The 22,098-nt window shown below is 51.5% G+C and overlaps 1 protein-coding gene across 2 annotated transcripts in view; it reads left to right on the top strand.

Annotated features, from left to right (window-relative positions):
* The first annotated feature begins 754 nt into the window (after positions 1-754).
* Tafa5 (TAFA chemokine like family member 5) overlaps positions 755-22,098 on the top strand; it is a 214,351-nt gene continuing 193,007 nt past the window's right edge. Inside the window, exon 1 of one of the 2 annotated variants that reach the window (XM_021644102.2) lies at positions 755-1,130. In XM_021644102.2, the coding sequence (XP_021499777.1) occupies positions 1,019-1,130 (112 nt within the window). In that variant the 5' untranslated portion in view covers positions 755-1,018. The remainder of the gene's footprint in view (positions 1,131-22,098) is intronic. The other variant, XM_021644104.2, reaches the window with a different exon arrangement.

Here is a 22,098-nt window from a genome sequence, read left to right as displayed (position 1 = left end):
CGGAGTTACCTCCTGGGCTGCAAGGAAATTACTAGAGAAAGTAAAAAAAGGGACCCAACTCAGCTTGTTTACAGGAGCAAACCTGTTCTAGAATGGCAGCGATGCACGTCAGAGGAGCTGTGGTGACCGTCATCCTCCTCAGAAAGTCAGCCCAGTGACTTCGCCCTGAGTAAGCTCTGGAAGGTGGATGAGGAGAGCAGACACCACCGACCAGGGCCTGGGCAGGGGCCGAAGAGCACTCTGGGAACAAGGAAGTATTTCTGGGTATATGCCTTCCTAGGGTAGATTCGGAGTCCACAGGACGGCAAGTTCTGGGGACAGAGCAGGTCAAGTTGCACCCAAATGCTCCCTGCTGGGCCCAGAACACCAAGACACACTCTCTAGCCCTGATGGTGGGCACTTGCGGGGAACAGGCATTCTTTACTTGCAATGAACTCTGGGTTCACTTTTCGGACCCACAATAAACAAGGTCTGGGATCCCAGCGTCACAGGCCTTTGGTGGAAGACTCTGGGGAGGGGATGTCCCAAGTCCACTAACTTCCAGCTGCGCTCCCTGGGCCCAGGCTGTGGGTACGCTGGGCCGTCTCTGTCGCCATCCAGAGGCACGGCTGGGGCGCGGCGTCCCCTCTGATCGCCTCCCTCGCCAGTCCCGGGCCAGTGCGAGGCCCCGCCACACCGGGCACGCGCTCCAGGCGCGCCCCTCTTACTGGTGACGGGGCGCGCCGAGCCGAGGCGCGCAGCGACGCCCAGAGCCGCGGGCTGGCGTCCCCGGGCGGGCGAGCACGGGCGCGGGCGGCGCGGGCGCGGGCGCGGCGCGGGGCGGGCGGCGCGGGGCGCAGTGGGCCGGGGCCCGGGCGCGGAGGCGGCGGAGGAGGAAGAGGAGGAGGACGGAGACAAGGAGGAGGCCGAGGTGGAGGATGGCACGCGCGGGGCCCACACGTGGAGGCCGGCGCGGGGGCGCGGGCAGGGCCGGCTGCTGAGACGCGCTGCTGCCCCCCGCGCGGGCACCGCGGCTTCAATGGCGCCATCGCCCAGGACCAGCAGCCGGCAAGATGCGACCGCCCTGCCCAGCATGTCCTCAACTTTTTGGGCGTTCATGATCCTGGCCAGCCTCCTCATCGCCTACTGCAGTGAGTACCACACACTCGGGCCCCACAAGGGCCTCGGGTTCCCGGCTCGACCCCAGCCCCAGCCCCGGCGGGGCGCCCCGCGTCGGTGCGGAGTTGCGATCGCGTGGCGCGCGGTCCCGGGTCCTGGCCGCTGTTCCGCTGGCCCGGGAGGGCTGGGTGCAGGCGGCTCCGGGTTCCAGGCACTCCGCGGCCGGGCGCATCAGCCCGAGCGTGCTTCCGTGGACTCGCTGGCAGGGCCGGCGTCAGGCCCAGGCCGGCACGGCGCGTCCCTGCGCGGCGGGGCCGGCTGCCCGCCGTTGGGTCTTCGTTCCAGCCCAGGCTAGAGACTGAGCGGAGCTGCGCGCGCTGAGCTTCCCGCCGGCGACACTCCCTCCGGGGACTTGTAGGGACGCGGCAGCCGAGCCCGAGCGGGACTCCTAGGGCAGGAGTGCAGCTTGGGTTCCGACGCATTGTGGAGCTTCTGCCTTGCTGGGAAGCGGGCTCGCCAGATGCTTTCTGTAAAAGGAGAAGTAAGGGAACGGATGCCACTGGAGGAGAGGGCCCGTTACCTCTGTGAGGGTGGTTCGGAGGAATGAACTGGCGACCCAGTTGGGTCTGGCAAGGGCTGCGGAGGGACGTGCGGGCTGGTTGGTGCCTGGCACGGGGGAGGGGGGCCGCTGGAGCTGGGCTGGGTGCGGGACGGTGGGTGGCAGTAGGTCACGTCTGGGAAACGGTGATCTGAGTTCTGGTTACAGACTTGGGGCTGGTGTAGGGTGGGTAGGCATCTTCCTGGCTGGTGCCTGGTGCCTGTTGGTAGCTGCTGGGGTGGGTAGAAAGGCTGGTTAGTGTCCTGGGCACAGGCTCCAGCAGGGATGGGCGCTTGCCTCTTTCTGCCTTCCAGTCTCTGCGGGAAGAAAAACTAGTGCCAGGGAACACCTGTCATGGAAAAATGCCACAGGCAAGGGAGGTGATGACAAAATATGGGTTCTTTACAAAAATAAAATAAAATAAATAAATCAGGCCATCACCAAGCGATTCCTCCTGCTTCCCTCGGCGATCACCAGAGCCCCGGGGCCTTCAATCTCCCAGTCCCAGCTCCTCCTGTCTTTGAAATGAGATTGTAGCAGCCTCAGAGACTCAAGTCATGTCCGGATTTGTCGCCAGAGTCCTGGGACAGTTCTGCCCGGGGATAGCTCAGCCTCCAGTATGGAAGCATTTTGAGGGACATGGGAGTAGGCCTATTGCAAGAACTGCCCCTGTTGTTTCAGCGGGCCTGAGTTCCCCTGTGTTGCTGTGGCAGCTTCCCCTGAGGGTCATCAAGCAAGAGGCCAGCTGCTGACATTAGTGTTCTAACCCAGCTGCCCTCGCTGCCCGGGGACGATAAGGAAAGGAGTGTGGTGGTGTGAACCCCATGAGGGTGCTAGCTGCTTAGGTTCCTGCAGCCTGCTGATTTCTTTCAGGGGCTTCCCAGGCCCGTTTGAGCTTGGATTCCTTAGTGGCACAGGAAGGGTTAAAGACAGGTAAACTCCAGAGGTGTACAAACAGGTAATGCCAGGACGGAATGCGCTTCCTGGTGCTGTCCCAGGAGGGGCACATTCAGCAGTGGGGGAGGGGCATGGAGAGCTGACTGTTCTTCCTGGCCAGATTCTGGAAACAGTGTCCTTGGGTCAGCGGAAGAGCCCAGAGTTAAGGACTGGGTCAATAGAGGCAGCTCTGCAAGTGGGGGAAAAAACAAACAAACAAACAAACAAACAAGGACAGCTATCCACTGCTGCCCAAGTATATGGCAACCCAGCCCTTGACCGCAACACTCTGCTCTGCAGGGTATCACCGAGCTGTCCACTCCCAGACAGCATAGCCTCTGTCCCTTGTTTCCTAGCCTTAGCAAGAATCACTTCTTCATCCGGCTCTCTTGCCCCTCGCTCTGACTATAGGGAAGGAGTCTCCTGCATTCAGAGAAAGGACAGCCCTGCCATCCTGAGAGTTCCTTCTCTGCTGCAAGGGCAATTGGTAAGAATATCTTATCCAGCAGAGCAGGAGTCCTTAATAACAGCTTTGAGCAGGCACATTTCGATAGCTGTTTCCATCCCCACGTAATGGAATAATTGACAATAAGCTAACGTTTTCAGACACACCCCATTACACCAGAAATGCAGTTGGAGAAATTAAAACATTTTTCTAAAATACAAAATAACATCATCATAATTTATAGCTGGGAACTGAAATCCGAGAGAAAAGAATATTTCTTTTTTTTCCCCCTTGGAATTGATAATGCATAGAAAATGATAATTAGATAGTTTCTGTGATTTCCAGCCTCTCTTTCAACATATCTGGGATGAAGGATAGTTAGCATCTTTGTGTGCAAGATGTTTCACTAAGGACTTTTCATTACCCTAAGTGTCTTTCTGCTATAGAGCAGAAACACTTGTGAAGCTGGGGTCCATATTTTAGGGCCCAGTGATGCTGCCTGTGCTTCTCCGTGCTCACTTCCTGGCCCTAATGGGAGGAAACTGGATTATTTCCTGGCCTGGTTTCTGTTGGGGGGGGGGGGAGATCAACAGCTCTTGCCCATTGGATGTCCTTCTTTGCTATGTGCTTGAGATTCATATTAAGGAGGTGGGCTCCACCCTCTGGCTAGAGAAAGACCTGCAGTCCACCAATTAGGCTGGTTGCTATGGTGACTCAGCCTTGTCATTTTCAGGGATTGGGGAAGAATTGCCAGGAAAAGAAAAAAAAGGGGGGGGGGGTGCTGCGAGGCTGCCTTTAAAATCTTTAAAATCCTGCTCTCTTTCGTGTGTGCTCAATGTTACTGGTAAAGTCTACTTCGTAAGCAAGCAAACAGTGCTCACCAAGGTCTCCCGGTAAAGTTAGGCGATGGGCTGCTGTGAGAAAGGGAGAAAGTGCTTTATTCTGGGCTGGGGAAACTCCTTAGACTGGCTTGGAAAGAGCTGATGTATTTGAATTGCTCCAGTGTGTTGAATGAGATAGGACCTGGGCAGTGAACCGAAGATTCCGTCTCTCCACACTGGATTGTGGGTTGTTGGAGATAACACCAGCAAGGAAACGTGGAGAAAAGGATAAGCCTGGTGTCCCCCCGCCCGGAGACTTGACTTTGATTCTTGCAAGCGGTGTTTAATTCAGGAATGAAGGACTCTGCTCTAGCGTAGATGGCAAGTTCTGCCTTCAGAGCCCCGAGGTGAGCAGATGCTCCGGCATTCAAATGCTGCAAGGTCGGCCGGCCTCCTTTCAGAGTGCTGGGGAGTCCAGCGGAGGAGAGGCAGTAGGTCTGCCTGTTTAACATAAGTTTCATTTTTTCTTTTTCAAATAAATCTTATTAAAACGGAATTGTGCCGTTCAGTTAAATCTCATGTCCGCAGCTGCTGTGGATAGGAGACATCACAAACAAGTTTTGAATTGTTTTTAATCCATTAGAATACTAACCGAGCGTAGGCACTTTTGATGGGCCCCGGCACACATTTCCTTTACAAATACAATTTGTGGCATACTTAGTGGGGATGGCGATGTGCTACGTTCCTGCTGATCAAATGTGATTTCTGGAGTTCTCAAAGAGGTAAAATTGAAAATACCAGGGTCGACACAAAGTGATGCCTTTTGGAAGTCTCTCTCTCCCTCCCCACCCCCCTCTCCCTCTTTCCTCTGTCCTCTCTCTCTGTCTTCCTCCAGTCCCTGGTCCCTGCCTCCTATATTTTTATTTGATGAATGTCTGGGGTGAAATGTGCTGTTTCTTTCAGCCACGTAATGTGACGATCAGCCGCTTCTCCCAGCTGCACTCAGAGGCCTGGGAGCATGGAGACAGAGGCATTTTGAGTCCTGCGAGGGTTTTCTGTTCAGAAACCTGAGGGAAGCGACTTGGACTTGACTATCCATTGCCCTCTTTCAGAGCGAGGGCTGCTCCTGGACAGAGGGTCTGTACCAACCCCGCCCCTCCCCCAGCCTCTCCACGGGGGCATTTACATCAGAATCTACTGCCTGCTTTACATTTCCACACGGGGCTGGCTGGCTCCTTGATCCCATCATTTGTGAGCTATCTGGACCTCTCTAAGGCCAGGAAAGAGTTTGACTAGACAGGACTCCTCCCTGCTGAATTCCCAGCCCTGGACCTGCCTCTATACCCAGGGCATGAAATATGTAGTTCAACTTTTGTGGCGTGAAGTACTTTCAGGTGACTTTATGGGCGTAATTATGGGGGAATGTTATGATAATGCCGCAGTAGAAGAAGGAAAAAAAGCAAAACATTAAAATCCCCATTTCTTTATATAGCTCGGCAGCTGCCTCTTTAGAAGGGCTCATTTTTGCATTAAAACGTGGTGTGCTGGAGTTAATGACCTCTACAGATTGCCACCTGTCACCCAGGGCTACAGTCATGCCCAGCCCCCTCGATCAGGGGAAGAGTGGACGGGCAGCATCCTGACTAGACTCTATAGGCGTGGCTGATGATGGCTTACGGCCGCTTCTATGTGTCACCAGGCTCAAGCGCTTAAGGCCAATTCTACATATGTGCCACCAGTCACTGGCTCGAGGCCTGTGAGGGGCAGGACCGATTGAGGCTCTGTACTTCTTCCTAAAGGCTCACTTACATTTACTAGTGCCTTTGAGCTGCCCCAGGGATATCTGTGAGCTGGGATCTCCACACAGGCTACTGGCACTCCCTGAATGTCACTGACCCCTCCTGCCTTCAGATGCCTCAGAGTGAAGCAACTAAGCGAAACCGCAGCTGCTGTGAACTGTCCTAGAGCTGAGCAGAGAGTCTGGCTGACTGTTCTGGGCCCTGCAGAGAGCACGGTGTAGAACCACCATGTACTTTGCAATGTTCACTCCTTAAAATGGCTGGCAGGGAAAAGAAGACTATCCCCCCACCTTTCTGCCTCTAAGAAAGTAAGTGGAGCTTCTTCGGGATCTAGCCTTCTGACCTCCTGAGAAGCCAAGTCTTAGCTTCTGAGACTCTGTCCTTGAGGATGGTGAGTGGCAGGACTGCCTTGTCACTCTGTGGTTGGTCTCCCCTTGGCAAAGAGCTGGCCTCCGGCTCACTCCTCAGGCTTCCCAGGGGAGGCCAGAGTGGTTGGTGAAGCTGGAGATGGAGCCTCCAGCATGTATGTTTGGTGTGTGTTGGGGGGAGACTTTTAGCCCTGTACCAGGCTGTGGAATGCAGAAGTGGACGAGATGACTGATGTCTGGGAGCTGACATCATGGTGGGAAGACAGGCAGTTGACACAAAGAGAGTGAGGAGAGGCAATTTGTGTCTAACGTTGTGTTCTCTGAGGGGCTTTCTCCCCTCACCACCTACCCTGAACTGGGCCCAGAAGTGCTTGCTTCCCCATCCATGTTGGGGTTAGCCCAGTGGCCCCTCACAGCCTGCCTGCTTGTTTGGGTGTTGTTTGCAGAGTGAGAGACAGGGAGGGCTACTACAAGAAGATGGGGCAACTCAGCCCTCAGGGTCCCTGATGTTAAGAGGATTGTGACAAGGAATATGCTATCCAGAATAGCCTATTCTGAAGAACCAGCTGATCATGGCCCTGGAACATGGGTGATGTTCTCTGAACGAGTGAATGAAACAAAACACAGAGATGAGCCTCCTACCTGTGGAGGTAGGAGAAAATGATTCTCCTGTGTTTCTCTGCCTTCTTTCTGTTTTTGCAATGATAGAAGATTCCAAAGAAGCTGGCCTTTCTACCTCACCACAGCCAGTAAGCTAGAGGGAGGTGATTGAAGTAAGCGGATGGTCTTAGGTTAGGATTAGCTGTTGTCTTTCTAGAGTTTTGCAAAAGACTGAAAAGACTAGGTGATATTGTTGATAAGTGGGTGTGTCCGTGAAGCAGAGAGCTTGGCCATGGGAGTAGTGATGATACTAAAGAGCCGCAACTGGACCTCAAGGCTGGAGACTGAACTCAGTCCCTGGCTGGAGCAGAGAGTCATTGCCTTTTGAAAAGGGACTGAGCCTGTAAGATCCCTGAAGACCCATGGATCTGACAGTCTTGTTGATAAGAAAGCAAACTGGTATTTCTGCCCTGTGTTCACTGTTTTAAAAAGTATGCCTAGGGCCATGGGGGTCATTTCTCAGCGTGCCAGAATAGAAGAATCCCCTCTCTGGTTGTTTCCTCATTTGCTTAGCTCTGGCAATCAGCACATCTCTGTCACCTCTAGGGACTTTCTTTGCTCTGTTCTCACTGTGGGTCAGTTTCTCAAAGGCATCATAGGCACCTGGACTACCTCAGTGCAGTGTAGGGGATAAGCAGCAGCCCTCCTCCACTGCCGTAGCCCCCCTCCCCCCAAGTGTGATGACCAGCACCGTTCCTAGCCGCTTGTCTTTTGGAGACTGACTGGGTGAGTTTCTTGCCTGTGGGTCCCCAGTGGACAGGAATGTGTTATTATCTCTCAGCTTGTGGGGCTGAGACTTTGGGCTTCTGGACCACTGGTAAGAAGGTGAGGCTGGGAACCCTTCTGAGCTGTATAGCCTGTGTGGGGTCTGAGGGTATCCAACTGTAAGGGCCCAGCAGGGCTTCCCCTACCCCACACAGAAGGCCTGTGTGGGCTTTGTTGCTGCTGCGAGGCCTCCTCCTCCTGGCTCCCTGTGCTGTTGGAACCACTTTCTGCCACAGGGAAGGTGTCTCCACACGTTCCCTCAGCTGCTGTTTTCCAGAGCTGGGACCAATGCGTTTTGAAGGTTGCTTGCAGCCTCCTCTCCGAGTCTTCATTTTCTGTATCTATCGCACATGCAACTGTAGTGCTGATGGTGATGAAGCCATTTAGAGGCAATCAAACATTCCCCGGTCCAGCGTAACGACAGAGGAGCCCATCAACCTCTCGTCATCCACCCACTTGCTTAATTATGCTCTCCTTTCTCGGAGGCAGCCCAGTTCCCACGTGTGATTTTGGAGTGTTCTGGGATGCCCGGAGCCCTTTCTTTCCTCTGTGGGAAGTTCTGCCCTTGCTCTTGACTGGATGGCTGCTTCATTTCAGTGTCTGGGAAGCTGTGGCCTGAGACTGTACGTTCTGGGGCCAGAGAGCATGTGTGGTTCTGCTCCAGTCTGCCCCTTCTCCAGGCCTTGGCTACTGTGCCCTGGTTAAGTGCAGGCTTCCTCAGGTGCTCTGCAGGGATTCAGACCCATTCATACCTGAGTATCTTCTCTCTACCAATATGCTCTTGTTCTGTGGGCACTGAGTTGGGATTTCTGTGTTTCTGTCCCTCAAAGGCCAACATGGCCTTCTCTGGTTTCCTACTATACATGGGATGGCCGCCTGTGTCCCATGGGAGAACTGAGATGTGTGTTCTGGTATGATGGCCAGCATCACACACACACACATACACGCATACACATACACACACATATACACATACACACACACACACACACTTACTTACATACACACACACACTCATGGTCACCTGCAGCCCCCAGATCATCCCCAGCTCTTCTTCCTTGATTAGTATATGTTAAACAAAATCTGTCACCTGGGCCTCCAACCTCAGTAGTCTCTGGAGACCCCAAGTTGATAGGAAAAGGGGAAATAAAGGCTAGACTGCTCTTAAAGGTCCCTCAAGTTTCACTTATTAACCTGTCCTTTACCCAGTAAACCAAGGAACTCTGGGTGTAGCCCAACACAGGGGACAATGAGAACCAGTTAGGAGATGGTAGAGCTAGGCATCTTGGGCTCTTGACACTGTGCCTTCCATGATGGGGCCTCTCATGGTCAGCATCATTTCCTGCTATTTGTGTGTCCTTTGCGCATACCATACCTCAAGCAAGTGTCTGCCTTCCCTCTTTGGGTCCTGGTTCCCTTGCTTGAAATGGATGGTTGTGATTGACCTCCTAGCCTGAGATTTTCCCATCACTGCATTGAAAATGTGGGCCTACAGAGTCTTTGCAGCCTCAGAGTGAAGCTGGAAGGCCACAGCGTGAGGCCCCTGTATTCTGACATTCTCCCTTATGGTTGACCAACACCAGGCTACAGTGACAACTGATTACTCTTGGCTTTAGTGGTGTGATCAGTCTATGGGAATGCACCCGTCACTCACTCAGTGAAGGTGAGGCATTTTCCAATGAACATCTTTGCTGTGTTTCACCTTGATGATCTAACATGAGCTCCAGAGGACATGGCAAGTGTCCTGAGCCCTGAGCCTCTAGGGTTGCTGCTGAGGTGGGCAAGCTTGGGAGCTGGTGGTGGCTGGGTGGATTGTGAGCCATATGCCTGCAAGATTAGGATGTGAGTCATAGAGTTCTCAGCTGGTTCCTATTCACCCTTGGTCACCTCTTTGGTATCAGTATCCAATATCAGAATCCACATAGGGGCTTCCTCATATCACCAGGGATGTGGGAAGCCAGGAGAAGCCTGAACCTGTGTATAGGCTGAGGTGTGTCTGCTGCCTGGATCATTTTCAGTTTTTCTGGAAGGAGTCAGTGAGAAGAATCACTGGGATGACAGATCCTTAAGGTCATGCTGTGGACACAGCCCAGAAAGTCAGTCTCATTGTTACTTGGTTAAACTATGACTCTTTCCTTTAGTGGCACTGTCCCCTCTCACCCATACTTGGCCATTCCCTCACCCTAGGTCAGCCGTCCCAGTGTCTCAGAACAGCTGGCCCACACTCCTCACATGTCTTATGTGTGGCCTAGGACTGGTGTGGCTGTAGCCCCTGCCTAAATTGCTTCCCTTTGATGCTCAGCCCTCCTCCCCGAGGCCATAGGACTCACTAATGTTTTGATCTTTCAAGTGCCTAGGCTGAGCTGAAGGAGGTCTTCTGTTTTGAGCACAGCCAGTCTTAGCTTTCAGAGGAGCATCGGTTTGTCTCCTGCCTCACGTGTGCAAACGCAAGGCCGGTGCATCCTTTCACTCTTCATCTGTTCTTACTACCTTGTACCATATCCAGCAGAAGTTGGAGACATGAGGACAGCCATGTCTGCTGCTCCCAGGAAGCTCCTGCTTCCAGGCAGCTTAACCTCAGCACAGACTTCAGGGTGGAGAGGAGAGGGTGTTAAAGGTGGAGGGGCTTCCAGGGTGAGCTCTGCTGACCTCACAGAGGTCATATCCCTGCCACTGAATCATCTTAGAGACATAGTGTGTGTCTGGTGGCAGGTGCTGAGAGCCCCTCTCTGAGGTCTCAGACTCAGAGAGAGCCTGCGGGTAGGGCTAAGCTGGCTGCTCATTAGAGATGTAGAGGAACAGTGTTGAAGGTGCCTTCAGCCTTTCCATGGGAGGCCCCCACTAGTCTCAGAGCATCTGAGGAAGTGGGGTGATGGGAACTAAGTTTATTCGGGAGCCTGTAAGGGCTTTCTTTGTCCTCAGAGGCTGTGTGTGCACGTGTGCATGTGTGTGCTCAAGAGCGTGTGCCAGAGGAGGCCTGGGATGGACAAAGTTGTCTTTAATTCTCTGTGCTCACACTCCAGGCATCTCAGCCAGCATACCTGGCTCCTGTCCCCAGCTAGTAGACAGCTTCAGAAGGATTTCTCAAGAAACGGACAGAATAGAGGTGGTGCAGAAGTAGGTTCTAGAATCAGGGGACACCCTGCTAATTCCACTCGATGGCCACACCTACCATAAGTTTTAGATATTAAACTTCAAGTAAGAGAGGTTATTAACCCCATCGAAGCCTCTTCCAGTCTCATCACTGACAGCCATGACCCAAGACTTATCTCCTTTCTAATGGTTAGGAAGACCCATGCCTAGGTTTTGTCCACATTTACATTTACATACACACACACACACACACACACACACACACATATATATATATATTCGTTTCAAAAGCCACTGGGTAGCAAGGCGACAGAGGGATTTTTCTTGGCCTGGCTGACCTGAGAACAGATTTTTTGAAACCCTGTTAATGTCCTTGGCTGCTATGAAACATCCAGACTGAGTCAGAAAGGAACAGGTGGCTTGTCTTGTATCTGCCGTGCATTTGATTATATTGAACACCCAAGTGAGCCGGCTTAGAGGTGCCTCAGAACGTGGAGCCTGAACCTGGGTGGCTCATTCTAGGAGAGATTGGAGCCGTCTCCAGAGGCTCCTCGCTATGTCATATTTTTTATCAGATAAAATGCTAACAGCTTCAAAGTACTATTAAATGCCATGTGGGCATATGCTAGTGGCCTTCCATCCAAGAAGATACTTTTACTCTGGCTTAATTTACTTTTCTCCCATAGCATTTTGCTACGTGATGGCATGTCCTAAATAAAGTGAAATGGGTTCATTAATGGGTGCTAATTTATGTTTCTCAGCTCCTATGCTACAGTGGCTGAAGGAGCCAGGCGGAGTCCTCTGTGGCCTGATGCATAGCTGTCCCCACCCTTTTCTTCAGCAGCTCATTTCCGGGAAGGAGCTGCTGGCTTGGTGCGGAGAGAGGAGAGATGAGTAGGTTTCCTCAGGTCTCCATCTGTGAGGGGCCTAGAGGGTTGGCCTGGGCAAAGCCTTTAGCTTTTCTGAGATATGATGTGTAGGATTCTATCTATCCTTGGGGAGATCTACCTTTGAGTTTGAAACTTCACATGAAGCCAAGTGTGTGGAAACTGCAGTAACAGACCCTGAAGACAGATGCCTGAGGGACCCACTGGTATTGATTCTGAATGCAGGACTTGGGCTCTTGGAGCTGTCGTAGACAACGAACCTGGAGAAGTTTCTGAAGGGCAGGGCTTGCAGTTCTGAGCTTCCTGGACTAAGGAAAACACCAAAACAACTGAGTTCATGCACTGGGGCTTTGGAATTGTGTAGTCTGCAGGCACAGTGCCTCCGGCATTTTTTCCTGTTTCATGACGTGAACTACTGTCCTGTTGAGAGGTGGAGTGTCTCTGAGGAAACCACATTTTGGTCTAAATCCATGCCCTTCCTGAGCACAGCAGCATATACTCACTTGCTTCCTTTTTGCCCTGATGTTCCAGAATGGAGCAGAAGCCTCAGGTTCTTCAGTGAGTGTCAGGACACCCAAGAGGCAGTCATCACAGGGACACTGAACAGATCTCTCTTCGGGGGGCCATGGGTTTCTCTGGAATCCAGGAGTAGCCAGGACACTCTGGGAGATGTGTGTCAGTTCACTCAATATGCCTGTGTCACGTGACCTTGAGCACATGGGACAATGGCTCTGGAGGCCAAATTCAGGGCTGGCCGGTCCTTTGTGGTGCAGAGTAGGGGTGCAGGTGGGAGGAACCAGCCTGCCCGTGCTGTCTCTACTCTTTCCATGTGAAGTACATGTTGTAACTAAACAAACACAAATTAAACAAACAGAAAGTCCTGGACTTCCATGAAGGACCTGTTAGGTATCTGCCAGTATCCAACTGCCTCTGGAAATGTGACTCAAGGACTTCTCTGTCTCCCCTGCCCATCATCCCTACACTGATTGTAGAAGTTGGACTTGTTTTCTCCTGTGTCCTTACCTGGTTTTCTGCCTGGTTTGTATGTCCATGTGACTCTCTGTTGACTGTGCCATCTTGGACTCTGAAGCTTCTGTTTAGGAGAGTGGTTTTCAACCTTCCTAATGCTGCAACCCTTTAATACAGTTCCTCGTATTGTGGTTACCCCCCAACCATAAAATTATTTTCATTGCTGCATTACAACTGTAAATTTCCCACTGGTATGAATCTCAGTGTAAACATCTAATACACAGGGTATCTGATATGTGACCCCTGTGGAAGGGAAATCCCTTTCTACAGGGGTCGTGACCCACAGGTTGAGAACCACTGGTCTAAGACTGTGTGGGAGGCTTTCTGCCAGTGTCAACCTTGTAGCCACGGGCCGAGGCTGCGAGAGATGAGTGTGCTCCTCACTTAAAACCAATGCAGTAGCGTGTACCTGTTCTAGTTCCTCCACCAGGAGGCCACAGAGACCATTAGCATGTAGCGAACCTCTTGGAAAACGTCACTTGATAGTAGAGCATGATGTAGGGTTTGAGGAGAAGTGGAAAGGGTCAAGGGAGAAGTCCGCTTCCCTCTGATGATGGACAGGAGTGAGAGAAGACCTTGAGACCTTGAGAGAAGGGCACTTGTGCTGGGGTAGTGTGGTGTGATGTGAGACCTGGGGGCCTCTGAATTAACTCTGCCTCAGCAGCACTTTCTGGAAATCCCTTGCTCCCAGGTCACCTTACCAAAGCTTCTTCCTGACAGACTCCACAGCTCAGGAAGACCTACCTTCCATTTGATGGGGGAAGACCAGAAGAGGGGGAAAGGGGTGTCAGTGCCTGACACACATTCCTTCCTGGGAGGCAGGGGTTTCCAGATCTCATATGCCAGGAGAAAGTCAGGCCACCAAAGGTGGCACTGTGATCTGCCATGCCAGACTGACTCTCTGCTTGGGGTTGACATAGGGGTGCCAACCAGGCACTGTTGGGTGGATACCAAGAGCTAAGGTGTGGGTGAGTGGTAGGTGGTACAGTTTGGTGACAAAGTATACCACAAGCCTGATAATTGGTATATAATGTATGGTGATCCTGGTGAGGACTTGCCAACACATATGACTCAGTTCTAGGCATTTCGCAAACCCTGCTTTTGGTCAACCTTCACACTACTTGGTATCACCAGGAAGATTTCCCTTCAACATAAAATGTCCACATGGGCCAGAAACCCCTAGGCACACACACACACATCAGAGGAGGAATGAGGAATGAGTGTGGCCAATGTTTTGAGTACCTTCTTTAAGCTCAAGCACTTTGGGTGTTGGAAAGACAGCTGCCAATCTCCAGATACACCAAATCAGGGCTCCAGAGCCAATAGACAGTGGCTTCTGCTTTGAAGATTCAGGAGGAATATACTTACAGTGAAGACTCTAAGGCTAGTAGGAAGGCCCCGTCACAGCTCATGGTCACCGCAGATAAGTCCAGGGCTAAAGCCTATTCCCCCTCCCCATCCAACCCTAAGAAAGAGTAGTCCTACTATGCCAAGGAGCTTCCTTCAAGTCCCTGGTGGCTGGGAGTGAGGGAGGTGTGGAGTGGCAAAGGAACTCTGCCCCTCTTGACACACCCTCCTCGTGATGCTCTCCAGTTTGTACTGAAGTCAACACAGCTCACCATGGCAGCACTCCTGGTCTACTCTGAGGGCTGACACCCCTCTCCACAACCAAGATTTACCCACCTTTGGAGAGTCATAGTCCAGCCTGCAAAGTTAAGGGTATCATTAGAGGTGAAGGCTCTGAGGCCAGAACATGCCTAAGATCCCATTGATACCTGGCTGGGAACATAGGAGGTGAAAGGGGAACTGCACTTATTCCAGATTGCTCCTCGAGATGTCCCCTTAAAAAGAATAGGTACATGGCTAATGTCACCACGTTTGAATGCTGTCCAACAACTCCTCAGGCCTGCACTAACCTCAGGAAGTGTCAACAGAGAATTTTCCACAAGAGCCAGATCTGTACTTCACTCTCTTTCCAAATGACCCAGTTAAGCCTAGCTAGCCCCACGCAGCTCTCCAGCTAGTGATTACCTCCCTCTCCCCCTTTCCACACAGTCAGCCTTTTAAGGAGAGCACACTTTCCCTAGTGCCAGACCTGTCCTGGGTGTGCATGTCTCTCTAGCTTGATCTGGAGGTGAGGTTGTGCTTTCATTGGCGGGGATGGCCTTGCTCCCAGGCAGCATGCAGTGTCAGCTGTGGAATTGGGAACTAGCAGTATCAGGAAGGTTTAACACACTCATTCCTCTCACAGCACGGCCAGTGCCATTGTGAACTTCCCAAGACTGGGTGGTTCACTCTGGTGGAGGCTGCATCCCTGAGTTGGTATGACTCATGTTTGGTGTAGGCCCTGGTGTCTGAGCATTGGACAGACTGCAGAAAGAGTGACCTGTGCATTGTTTGTTTCCAGGGGTGCTGGATGTGGCACTTCAGTGGCACTGACGGCTTTTAAAGAAGTCTATTTGGGCTATTTCATTCTTGGGACCAGAGTTGCCTACTAAGATGATGCTATGCTAGTTTTAAGGGTTCACAAAACAATGGCTTCCTCTTGGGCACGGTTTCCCAGTTACCTAACAGAGTAAGGAGAGAAGGAAAGGACTGGGCTCTTTTTCTGTGTTTAGAGCTTTCCACACATTTCTGTGAAAAGGTCCCATGTGTCTGTCTTTCTCTAGGATGCTAACTCCCAATCCTGAGACCAGTTGCTGTGTGGTACAGTGGAAGAGGCCAGGTCATGGGAATCTAGTGCTGGCCACCAGCCACCACTCATCCTTATGTGCAAAATGGATGAAATGCACACATGCTCCCCCAAAATCCCACATTGAGAAATTTTCGTCTCAATTAATGTAACAATAAGTTTTTGCAGGCTGTGGCAGTGGGCACTGGAAGATTAAATGACACCTTCTTGGCACCTCATGTTGGTAAGAAGGCCAACTGATTATTTTTATATTACAATCCCCAGGCGTTGTCAAATTGATTAATAAATTCACTGAAGAACTGTTAACTCTTAATAAATTTAATTTTGGTATTTGGGGGATGACTTTGCTATGACCTTTGAGTCTTGACGCTCTGTGTGGGCATCAGCATGTGTTTCACATCCTGTGTAGTGGCCATAGGCTCTCCTTGAGACCTGCCTGAATGCACAGGGAACTTTCATTCACTATGCTCTAGTATACATGGTCTTGGGTGCTCTGAGATGACATGGAGTGTCCCTTGGAGTTTTCCTTCCTAGCCACTGTGTTGAGTTCTTGGAAGGCAAAGCAGAAAAGGAAATGTCCTCTGGTCACATGACTCTCAGGCCCTTTCATGACTTAAAGTGTCCCAGAATGTTGAAGCCACAATCACAACATTGTCATTCTGGCACTTGGTAATTCTTCTCTAATCTCAAAAATGTCAGGGCTTATGCTGTCATTGCCATGTTGGTGGTAGAATCATAATGGCCCAATGTTGGATGAGCCATGGACCTCCCAGCCAGGCCAACCTCTGTTAGGGACATTTCTACAGTAGGAGACAGAAGCTCCGGCAGGCTGCGCAGAATTAGTTGGCCATGATGCAACTCTGGCATCAGATAGGCTCCAGGAAGGGCCACTCACTGTAGATCTCTGTCCTGAGTCTTTCTTGCCCTGCCCTCTTGGCTGTGTCCACTCTGCCCCTCACCTTGACTCTAAGCCCTGGGCTCCTCACTCTTTCTACCTGTCTTGACCTTCTGGCTCGTCTCTGTTCCATTCTGGTCCTCCTTTTTCCTGAGACTTCTCGAGGTCACTGCCAATCTCCAACAGCTGTTTCCAAGACCTCTGTGTGAGGCTTTGCCCCTTCCAGTCCTAGGCCTTCTTCCACTGTCTCAGGACAGTACTCCAATGATGCATACTCGTGGCCTGGCGGGGATTTTTCCACACTTCCGAAATGTCCTCTCTCTCATCAGTAACCCCCAGATATTATGTGGGAGCTTTGTCTCTAGAACACTGGAGTCTGGTCCCAGCACAGAGGCAGGGCACCTTGATGCAAACCCCTCAGGTGTCTCTGTGGATGACAGAAGGCATGCAGATCCCAGCAAGGGAGGGGACAGCTAGAGCCACAGTTCTGACAAAAAGCTGTCATTCCAAGCAGATGGGAGATGTTGTGGGATCCTTGCATCAACTCCAACCAGAGCCATCTGGTCACCTCTTGGGTCTTTGTGGACAGATCTCCTTCCTCCAGGTGGGTTCAACATCCAGGCTCTACCCTGCCAGGTGAGAGGGATATCTCTCTCACTAGGAGACTACCCTCTGGCCCTAGACTTTCCCTGTGCCATTGCCCAGCGCCACCACTGCTCAGCCACCTCCAGCCTTGACCTCTTGTCTGTCGAGGAGAAAGAAACCCAGTGACATAGGGTTTTGCAGCCGCCTTCTGATTGGCCCCAAAACGTTCCTGCCGTTAACTTTATGACGCGCTACCCAAGGACTAATTAAACCAGATGGCGGTAAAACCCGAGTGGAGATGCAGAGGCACTTTTACATTTAAGTTGATCAAAATTAGGTAGAACGGCATATGCTTGTGGAGATTGAGAATTTTTTAACTACATATTAACGGCCTCTTTTAATACCCTTCCTGGAGAGCTCGGCACAGCCTGGGCCCTTGGCACCACACACTCACATCTTCCCACCCCTGTCACCTAGCCACATGGTTGTGGTATAATTTAAGCAAGTGAATGCTCTCCTCAAAGCATCCCGGGACGTTAACTGTTGAGCCAAATGGGAATGTGCCTCCCCACTCCGCCTCCACCAAAAAATGCCAGAGTGAAGGCCACTGGCTTTAATTCTCTACAATGCCTTATGTCTGAGGTCAGGAGATAGGGTCAGGGGCAGTGCTGAAGCTCACGGTGCCTCCTATGTCAGGAGGAGAGGACTTTCTGTGATTTTTGTTGCTGGGACCATGTCGGAATCTACCTCCCGGACAGACTATACCTCCCAGCTGCCGGGAAATGTGGTTGCTTGTCTAGGTCTGCTCACCCTACAGGACAGGAACCTGACTCCTACAGAGAGATCCAGCTGCCCCCATAGCCTTACTGGGTTGGGTTCATTTGAGGTGAACTTCTCCTAGTGCAATTTACTGCTGACACATGCATCCAGGGGCATTTGGTCACCCCTTGTGTCACCATGGCTTCTTACAAGTCCACAAATGTCCTCCCTATCCCTGAAGAAAATTGTGCCCTGTGAAACAGTCACTCCTCTGTCCCTCAGCCCTAGAAATACCAAAAGTTACAAGCATTTTGAGAGAGAGCCCCCTAGATCTGGTATGTGGGATTTCTACCTCATGACCTCTCCCTGTCTTTGGCAGGGAAACAACTAGCTGCTCTCTCTTTTTCTGTGTGTGTGTGTGTGTGTGTGTGTGTGTGTGTGTGTGTTGGTAGGGTTCTCCTGTTGTAGGCAATGGGCATTTGTATTCATGTTGCTTGCACCAGTAGGCACCCAGTTGAGGCAGGAGCCTTAGAACTCAGGCTGCAGGGCAGGTGTGGTGTGCTGGTGGTAGGTGCTAATGGAAGCTGCTTTCTTAACTCCTTCCAAGCCCTCTGCCCATCCCCTTCCCACACTTCTGAGCCTCCTGAGACCCGTAGTTTGAGTCTGGATCTGAGAGGATCCAGAAGCCAACTCTGGCTAGGCAGAGGCCCAGAGCATTCTCAATGCTGACTAGGAAGTATGTGTCTGCTCTGTCCAGCACTCACACACATCTGGGGCTGCTGACCACTGGTTTGGCTTCAAGCCACCACAGGCCTTGAACTGTGTCCCAGGAGGAAGTCAGGCCTGTACTCAGGGAGCTGTAGAACTCAGTCCAGTTTGTGCTGCCTTGTCCTGTGGCTGACACCCTGTCCCTCTGTCCAGTGGCTATGATAAAGCCAGATGGTGTGATTTCCAGGGCCAGGCTCTCTGCTTGGTTGCCCAAGATGCCTACTGTCTCCCCCCACATCCCTTCCTTCTGTGTGTTCCTCCCCCTGCTGTCCTCCTGGGCAAGCAAGATGGGGGTGAATGCTGGCAAAGGCCTACCCTGTTTTCCAGTCCAGTGATGCTGGCATGTGACAGTACTGGGCAGTCCCATGAAAAGCCCCTTTGTCTCTTCTCACTAATTAAGAAATAGCAGCAGGCCTCAAGGGGGCTGGGCCCTGAGTTCTCTCTGGATGCCAGCCCTGGGCCTAGAGCTAGCAGCACAGCCAGTTGTGGACTTCATGGAAGACCCCAGCACCAGTCCCCATCCCCTTGATGTTCAGTGCATCCTGAGTAGGTATGTAAGACCTTTTGACTCCTGGAGCTCAGTGGGTGAAATAATAATATTGGGGGCCATCAGGAAGTTTGTCACCCAAGACAGGCCTTTGTCCCTCCTGGGCTGTGGCTCAGCCTGGTTCTCTTGGCTCCACCTGGATGCTTATCCACAACCCACCCCCTCCCCACCTGGTGAGTCATTCCCCAGGGAATGAGATTGGGTATATCAAGCCCTGAGAAGAAGCAATGACTCACAGCAGCTCTCATATGCTCCGCTGTGGCTGGAGAACTTTATCACAGGGCATAGCTGTCTCTCCTCAAGCTGGACTCTGGCTTAGTGATGCTCCTGATGGAAAAGCAGGTCCTCCCATGAAAAAGGGACACCCCAGAAACGTTGTCACATTGAGAGGGCCTCTGACCTCTGGTCTCTGGTCTGTTTTCCCAGGCTATGAAAGGAGCAGCCATGCTCAGACAGACAGATTGTCTTCATCTCCCAGTTTTCACCCTCCAGGAAGCTGGGCATGCCCACAAACAGGATGGATAGGACAGCAGACTTTTCTCAGTGTGACAAGGTGTCTGGTTTCCACTAACACCTATGCCTGCAGAGGGAGGGCCTGTGTTCTGCAAGGCAGGCCAACCCTGTACCCAATTCTCCTGTGCCCTGTGCAGGCAGCAGCCTCCAGTGGCTGACCCCAAGCAGGGAGCCATAGGGAAGTTTAAATTTGAAAATTAACATGGAATCAAAAGAGACAGAGTAATTTTTCATTCTGCTTGAGAGGTTATTTGCTTTCTCAACCGATGCTTAGTGTACTGATACATGATGTCAAAAGGTAAATGATTTTAAACCAGATTCAATTTAAATTTCATTACATATTTGTAAGAGATAGGGCTCCAAGAATCTCTCGCCTTCTCTTTGAGCATCTTTCACTTTTAATAACTCCGGTGCCTAATACCCTAATCTATTTATTATGAAATCGTGAAGAGGGGCTCGCTCCTTGGGAGCTGAGTCCACACGCCTTGTCGCTTGGGTGACCCTAGTGCTGGAGGCCCCTCTTCTGCTGGCAAGCCCATCTCCTCAATGGTGATGGCGATGCACGTGTCATTCCAGGTGAACAGGGGGACTGGAGCCTTTTGAGATGTCTCAGTGGAAAAGGGTGTTTGCCTTTAAGCTTGGCACCCCAAGTTCAGTTCTGCAAGGCAGAAGGATAGAACTGACCTCCATGTGTTATCCTTCGAATTCTTTATGTGTGCCATGGCATGTGGACCCACATAGTACACTTAACGCAGACACACAAAAAATTTAAAAAGGAAACGTCAATTAAAACAAAACGAAACAGAAGAAGACTGAGGGTTTGGTGCCTTGTGTCCTGCTATGACACAAGGCTATGAGAGGGCATTTGGGAAGGGCTCATGTGTCGGCCCAGAGCAGAGGGACAGGTGTCAATATATAGCCTTGGAGAGTTGAGAAGCTGCATTTGTGAGAGGATGCTGTATAAGAGGGAGTCTTCAAGGACAAAGTGGGGATCTGTTTTACTTGGCCAGGGAGGGATGGGCAAGCAGGCAATAGGTGGAAGGTAGGGAGGGCACCTAAGGGAGAGCCTTGGAGAGGTCAAGGGGTGCAGGTAGATTTTCGTCCTAGTCCCAGAATGTGCTAGCCTAGGTTTCCTGTGGCTCCAGGGTCTTAGGTCTGGAGCTATTCCTCCAAATAGACCCAGAATTGCTCTCAGACTGTGGTCACTAGCACAACCCCCTGGCTAGGATTGGGAAGGACCTAGAACTGGGGCTGGGGTGGAGCCAAGAAGTGCTATTTCCCAGAAATGTCTGTCTACGTGGAACTGCATGCGTGAGTGCACGGGTGGAATTTTCTTTTGAAATCAATTGCTGGGCGCATCTTCCCAGCCTAGCCCTAAGAATGCGGATCCAGCCATCTGAGGAGCTAGCTTCAGAGTTTCCTCTGTGTGGCTGCCTTCTCCCTGCTCCTGCCTCTGGTTTTACTGTACCAGCGGGGTGTTGCTCTTAAATGCACATCTGGGCACTTTTACAAAACAAAGCCAACACCCGCAGGGAGTCCTTCCCTTTGATTTTGGGCTTGTTTTATTTCACAGCATCAAACAGTGAGGAATGGAAGGTTCCGGATCACAGCTCAGAGCCCCTTGGGGTTCTGTATGTAGACACACTCTTGCCAGGCAGAGAACTTGCTTCTTCTCTGGCTTTTAGCTCTTCTTCATGCCTGCCCCCTCTCTCTTTCTCTCCTGCTTTCAGCAATGCTGATGATATTGTTTGTTCCCGGTGCCACACAAAAAAAAGCACAAGATAATCACCCAGGCATTAGTCATCATTAGGCTGGTGATAAAAACAAAACAAAACAAAACAAAAAAACCTTAAGCGTGTTTTTCTAGGATGGGCGTTGTGTCTGCAATGAATGGTGTTTATTACAAATGTGGGTTCAAGGTATCCATCACGGCCAGCGGCACCCAGACGAAGGAGGTGTGCTGCAAACAGGCTTATCAATTAGGAGCTCAACGTGACATGTGGGGTTCAGTTACCACGTGTAGTGGCTCAGACTTTGTTGGTTTTGTTGTTAAAACATCATATTCATTTTTTGAAGATTGGTGGACTCCATCAAGGCAGAGAGCCCCCTTGAAGCTCTTCCTGGAGGACCCTTGGCCAGGATTGGCACTCTGTTAGACCTTCTTTGTGCCCGCTCAAGGCTCTGGCTTGGGCTCTTCGGTTAGTCCTGGTTACCTGCTGCTCCCGGAGCAGGAGGGAGGCCTGGCATAGGAAGCCAGCTGCCTCAACTTCTCACATTTCTGAAGCTCTTGGAATCAGATTCTGGCTGATTATCTAAGTTCCATCCAGAAACACACCTTAGGCCTTGACTAAGCCACCCCTGGCTTTGCCCACTTCCCGAGGGCCCAAGAGACAGATTGCTTCCTGTCCCCAATTTTAGCTAATCCTATCCTACTATCAAGGTGATTTAGAGGGACCTGTCCCCAGTAGTTGAAAAACCAGGGTTATAGGCAAGGCCAGGCAGGGCATGGATGCAGGTCCACACGTGGGAAGACCGATGTGCTAGGGCTTGGTGCTGCCTTTGATGGTAGCCCTGACGACTGGGCATTGGGCCCACAGCTCCCTGGCCCACGCATATCCCCCACCTGCTCCTCTCAGCCAGGCAGCCTTTGATGTGTGTTGGGGTGAGTGAATGGGAAGATGAAGCGATGCCGTGTGAGCCGTTTTCATTGTCACTGTGTTATTTTAGTCCACACTGGCTGCTTTTCCTGGAATCTCACTATGCCCCTCTGTGTTGCCTGCTTCTCTCTCCCAGCAGATAGACTGGCTAGTGCTGGCACTGACGTGTGGACATTAATCTCT

The sequence above is a fragment of the Meriones unguiculatus genome, chromosome 8, assembly GCF_030254825.1.
Source record: "Meriones unguiculatus strain TT.TT164.6M chromosome 8, Bangor_MerUng_6.1, whole genome shotgun sequence".
Taxonomy (NCBI): domain Eukaryota; kingdom Metazoa; phylum Chordata; class Mammalia; order Rodentia; family Muridae; genus Meriones; species Meriones unguiculatus.
The sequence above is the reverse complement of the archived record's forward strand: the minus strand, read 5'-3'. Positions and strand labels throughout refer to the sequence as shown.